The following is a 6,809-nucleotide window of genomic DNA, read 5'->3' as shown; positions in this document are numbered from 1 at the left end:
CATGCACAGGAAGACCAGCCATATGCAGATTACTGCACCCACAGGAAGACCAGCCATATGCAGATTACTGCACCCACAGGAAGACCAGCCATATGCAGATTACAGAAGCACAGGGGATCAGCCATATGCAGATTACTGCATTTGGGACAGACAGAAAAAAGGTAAGAGGAAGTGAGGACATCCAGCAAAGAGGTGTATGGACTGGGTGAAAGAAGATTTGAAACAGTCAGGCAAGAATGTTGAAGAAGGCAGGAGTGAGGCACTGAAATGAGAGAGATGGCATCAGTTAACAGATACTGACCCATGTAGAAACATGGGAAAAAGAGGGCTGATGGTGATGATGATGATGCAGACTGCACCCAAAGGAAGACCAGCCATATGCAGATTACTGCACCCACAGGAAGACCAGCCATATGCAGATTACAGAACCAAATGAGGACTGGCCATATGAAGACTACTGCATTTGGGACAGACAGGAAGAAGGTAAGAGGAAGCAAGGATATCCAGCAAAGAGGTGTATGGATTGGGTGAAAGAAGATTTGCAACAGTCAGGCATGAATGTTGAAGAAGGCAGGAGTGTGGCACTGAACTGAGAGAGTTGGCATCAGTTAACACGATACCCTGACCCCATGTAGAAACATGGGAAAAAGGGGGCTGATGATGACGATGATGATGCAGACTACTGCACCCACAGGAAGACCAGCCATATGCAGATTACTGCACCCACTGGAAGACCAGACATATGCAGATTACATCACCCACAGAAGGACCAACCATATGCAGATTACTGCACCCACAGGAGGACCAGCCATATGCAGATTACTGCACCCACAGGAAGACCAGCCATATGCAGATTACTGCACCCACAGGAAGACCAGCCATATGCAGATTACTGCACCCACAGGAAGACCAGCCATATGCAGATTACAGCACCCACAGGAAGACCAGCCATATGCAGATTACTGCACCCACAGGAAGACCAGGCATATGCAAATTACAGAACCCACAGGAGGACCAGCCATATGCAGATTACTGCACCCACAGGAAGACCAGCCATATGCAGATTACTGCACCAACAGGAAGACCAGCCATATGCAGATTACTGCACCAACAGGAAGACCAGCCATAGGCAGATTACTGCACCCAAAGGAAGACCAGCAATATGAAGACTACTGCACCCACAGGAGGACCGGCCATATGCAGATGGCTGCACCCACAGGAATACCAATCATATGCAGATAACCACATGCACAGGAGTACCAGCCATATGCAGATTACAGCACCCACAGATGGACCGACCATATGCAGATTACTGCACCCACAAGAGGACCAGTTATATGCAGATTAGCTCACACACAGGAGGACCAGCCATATGCAGATTACTGCAGTTACAGGAAGACCAACCATATTCAGATTATACCACCCACAGAAGTACCAGCCATTTGCAGATTACTGCACCCACAGGAATACCAGCCATATGCAGAATACTGCACCAACAGAAGTACCAGCCATTTGCAGATTACTGCACCCACAGGAATACCAGCCATATGCAGAATACTGCACCAACAGAAATACCAGCCATATGCAGATTACAGCACCCATAGAAAGGCTAGCCATATTCAGATTATTGCACCCACAGGAAGACCAGAAATATGCAGATTACTGCATCCACAGGAAGACCAGCCATATGCAGATGACAGAACCCACAGGAAGACCAGTCATATGCAGATTACCTCACCCAAAGGAAGACCAGCCATATGCAGACTACTGCACCCACAGAAATGCCAGCTATATCCAGCTTCCTGCACCCGCAGGAAGACCAGCAATATGCAGATTACTGCACCAACAGGAAGAGCAGCCATATGCAGATTACTGAACCCACTGAAAGACCAGCCATATGCAGATTACTGAGGCCAAAAGGACAAGCCATATGCAGATTACTGCACACACAGGAAGACCAACTATATGCAGATTAAAGAACCCATAGGAACACAGGCCAAATGCAGATTACTACACCAACAAGAGGACCACCCATGTGCAGACTACTGCATTTGATAAAGACAGGAAGAAGTAAAAAGGAAGTGAGGAGATCCAGCAAAGAGGTGTATGGATTGGGTGAACAGATTTGCAACAGTCAGGCATGAATGTTGAAGAAGGCAGGAGTGTGGCAACTAAGTCAAGAGAGTTGGTGACAGTTAAAACGAATACCTGATCCCATGTAGAAAAATGGGAAAAAGGGGGCTGATGATGATGATGATGATTCCGATTACTGCACCCACAGAAATACCAGCCATATGTAGATTACTGCACCCACTGGTAGACTAGCCATACGCAGATTACAGAATCCACAGGAAGACCTGTCATATGCAGATTACAGCAACCACAGGATGACTGTCCATATGCAGATTACAGCACTCCCAGGAAGACCCACCTTATTCAGATTACTGCACCGACAGAAAGACCAGCCATATGCAGATTACTGCACCCACAGGAAGACCAGCCTTATACAGAATATTGCACCCACAGGAAGACCAGCTATATGTAGATTACTGCACCCAAATGAGGAACAGCCATATGCAGATTACTGCACCCACAGGAAGACCAGCTATATGCAGATTTCTGCACCCACAGGAAGACCAGCCATATGCAGATTACAGAACCCACAGAAATACCAGTTATATGCAGATTACTGCACCCACAGGAGGTCTGGTCATATGCAGATTACTGCACCAACAGAAAAACAAGACATGCGCAGATTGCTGCACCCATAGGAGGACCAGCCATATGCAGATTACTGCACCCACAGGAAGACCAGCCATATGAGGATTACTGTGCCTACAGGAAAACCAGCCATATGCAGATTACTGCACCCACAGGAAGACCAGCCATATGCAGATTACTGCACCCACAGGAAGACCAGCCATATGCAGATTACTGCACCCACAGGAAGACCATCCCTATGCAGATTACAGAACCCACAGGAGGACCAGCCATATGCAGATTACAGCACCCACAGGAAGACCATCCATATGCAAAATACTGCACCCACAGGAAGACCAGCCATATGCAGATTACTGCACCCACAGAAAAACAAGACATATGCAGAATACAGCACTCAATGGAGGACCAGCCATATGCAGATTACTGCACCCACAGGAAGACCAGCCATATGAAGATTACTGCACCTACAGGAAAACCAGCCATATGCAGATTAATGCACCCACAGGAAGACCAGCAATATGCAGATTACAGAACCCACAGAAATACCAGCCATATGCAGATTACCTCACCCACAGGATGATCTGCCATATGCAGATTACTGCACCCACAGGAAGGCCAGCCATATGCAGATTACTGCACCATCAGGAAGTCCATCCATATGCAGAATACTCCACCCACAGGAAAACCAGCTATATACAAATTACAGCACCCACAAAAAGACCAGCCATATGCAGATTACAGCACCAAGAGGAAGACCAGCCATACTGCACTCAGAGGAAGACCAGCCATATGCAGATTACAGCACCCACAGGAAGACCAGCCATATGCAAATTACTGCACTCAAATAAAAAACAACCATATGCAAATTACAGCACACACAGGAAGACCAGCCATATGCAGATTACTGCACCCACAGGGGGACCAGCCATATGCAGATTACAGAACCCACAGGAGGACCAGTAATATGCAGATTATTGCACCCAGAGGAAGACCAGCCATATGCAGATTACTGCACCAACAGGAAGACCAGCCATATGCAGATTACATCACCCACAGGAATACCAGCCATATGCAGATTACTGCACGCACAGAAGTACCAGCCATATGCAGATTACAGCACCCACAGGAAGAGCAGCCCTTATTCAGATTACTGTACCCACAGGAAGACCAGACATATGCAGATTACTGCACCCACAGGAAGACCAGACATATAAAGATTACTGCATCCACAGAAATATCAGCCATATGCATATTACAGCACCCACAGGAAGGCTAGCCATATTCAGATTAATGCACTCACAGGAAGACTCACCACATGCAGATTACTGCACCCACAGGAAGACCAGCCATATGCAGATGACAGAACCCACAGTAAGACCAGCCAAATGTAGATTACAGAACCCACAGAAATACCAGCCATATGCAGATTACTGCACCCATAGGAAGACTAGCTATGTACTGTATACTGCACCCACAGGAAGACCAGCCATATGCAGATTACTGCACATACAGAAAGACCAGCCATATGCAGATTAAAGAACCCAAAGGAGGACCAGCCATATTGAGACTACTGCATTTGGGACAGACAGGAAGAAGGTAAGAGGAAGCGAGGACATCCAGCAAAGAGGTGTATGGATTGGGTGAAAGAAGATTTGCAAAAGTCAGGTATGAATGTTGAAGAAGGCAGGAATGTGGCATGGAATTGTGAGAGTTGGTGTCAGTTAACATGATAACCTGACTCCATGTAAAAACATGGGAAAAAGGGGGCTGATGATGACAATAATGATGCAGACTACTGCATCCACAGGAAGACCAGCTATATGCAAATTAAAGTACCCACAGTTGGACCGATGAAATGCAGATTACTGCACCAACAGGAGGACCAGTCATATGCAGATTACCTCACCCACAGGAAGACCAGCCATATGCAGACTACTGCACCCACAGAAATACCAGCTATATGCAGATTACTGCACCCACAGGAAGACCAGCCATATGCAGATTACTGCACCCACAGAAAAACAAGACATATGCAGATTACTGCACTCACAGGAGGACTGGCCATATGCAGATTACTGCATCCTCAGAAAAAACTAGACATATGCAGATTACAGCACCCAAAGGAGGAACAGCCATATGCAGATTACTGCACCCACAGGAAGGCCAGCCATATGAAGATTACAGCACCTACAGGAAAACCAGCTGTATGAAGATTAATGCACCCACAGGAAGACCAGCCATATGCAGATTACAAAACCCACAGAAATACCAGTTATATGCAGATTACTGCACCCACAGGATGACCAGCCATATGCAGATTACTGCACACACAGGAAGACCAGCAATATGAAGATTACTGCACCCACTGGAGGACCAGCCATATGTAGACTGCTGCACCCACAGGTATACCAGCCATATGCAGATTACTGCATGCACAGGAGTACCAGCCATATGCAGATTACAGCACCCACAGGAAGTGCAGCCTTTATTCAGATTACTGTACCCACAGGAAGACCAGACATATGCAGATTACTGCACCCACAGGAAGATGAGACATATAAAGATTAGTGCACCCTCAGAAACATCAGCCATATGCAGATTACAGCACCCACAGGAAGACTAGCCATATTCAGATTACTGCACCCATAGGAAGACTTGCCACATGCAGATTACTGCACCCACAGGAAGACCAGCCATATGCAGATGACAAACCGCACAGTAAGACCAGCCAAATGTAGATTACAGAACCCACAGAAATACCAGCCATATGCAGATTTCTGCACCAATAGGAAGACCAGCCATGTGCTGTACACTACACCCACAGGAAGACCAGCCACATGCAGATTACAGAACCACAGGAGGACCGGCCATATGAAGACTACTGCATTTGGGACAGGCAGGAAGAAGGTAAGAGGAAGCAAGGATATCCAGTAAAGAGGTGTATTGATTGGGTGAAAGGAGATTTGCAACAGTCAGGCATGAATGCTGAAGAAGGCAAGAGTGTGCCACTGAATTGTGAGAGTTGGCATCATTTAACACGATACCCTGACCCCATGTAGAAACATATGAAAAAGCGGACTGATGATGATGATGATGATGGTGATGCAGACTGGTGCACCCACAGGAAGACCAGCCATATGCACATTACTGCACCCACAGAAAGACCAGCCATATGCAGATTAAAGAACCCACAGGAGGACCAGCCATATGGAGACTATTGAATTTGGGACAGACAGGAAGAAGGTATGAGGAAGCGAGGACATCCAGCAAAGAGGTGTATGGATTGGGTGAAAGAAAATTTGAAAAAGTCAGGCATGAATGTTGAAGAAGGCAGGAATGTGGCATGGAATTGTGAAAGTTGGCATCAGTTAACACGATAACCTGACCCCATGTAAAAACATGGGAAAAAGGGGGCTAATGATGACGATGATGATGCAGACTGCTGCACCCACAGGAAGACCTGCCATCTGCAGATAATTGCACCCACAGGAAGAACAGCTATATGCAGATTGCAGCACCCACAGATGGACCGACGATATGCAGATTACTGCACCCACAAGAGGGCCAGTCATATGCACATTACCTCACCCACAGGAAGACCAGCAATATGCAGACTACTGCACCAACAGAAATACCAGCTATATGCAGATCACTGCAGCCGCAGGAAGACCAGCCATATTCAGATTACTGCATCCCCAGGATGACCAGCCATATGCAGATTACTGCACCCACAGGAAGACCAGCCATATGCAGATTACTGGACCCTCAGAAGTACCAGTCATATGCAGATTACTGCACACACAGGAAGATCAGCCATATGCAGATTACTGAGCTCACAGGAAAGCCAGCCATATACAGATTACTGCACCCACAGCAAGACCAACTATATGCAGATTACAGAACTCACAGTAACACCAGCCATATGCAGATTACTACAACCACAAGAGGACCACCCATGTGCAGACTACTGCATTTGGGACAGACAGGAAGAAGGTAAGATGAAGCGAGGACATCCTCCAAAGAGGTCTATGGATTGGGTGAACAGACTTGCAACAGTCAGGCAAGAATGTTGAAGAAGGCAGGAGTGT

The 6,809-nt window shown here is 46.9% G+C and overlaps 1 protein-coding gene across 1 annotated transcript; it reads left to right on the top strand.

Moving 5' to 3' along the window:
- The first annotated feature begins 1,302 nt into the window (after positions 1–1,302).
- On the top strand, positions 1,303–1,911 carry LOC122803972 (putative ankyrin repeat protein RF_0922). Its single transcript, XM_044073651.1, has one exon. The coding sequence runs from the start codon at positions 1,303–1,305 to the stop codon at positions 1,909–1,911; it is 609 nt and encodes a 202-aa protein (XP_043929586.1).
- The last annotated feature ends 4,898 nt before the right edge of the window (positions 1,912–6,809 follow it).

This window comes from Protopterus annectens, chromosome 6.part0 (assembly GCF_019279795.1).
Source record: "Protopterus annectens isolate FY-2018-M chromosome 6.part0, PAN1.0, whole genome shotgun sequence".
Classification (NCBI taxonomy): Eukaryota; Metazoa; Chordata; order Ceratodontiformes; family Protopteridae; genus Protopterus; species Protopterus annectens.
Note: the sequence above shows the minus strand (reverse complement) of the source record. Positions and strands in the feature narration are given on the sequence as shown.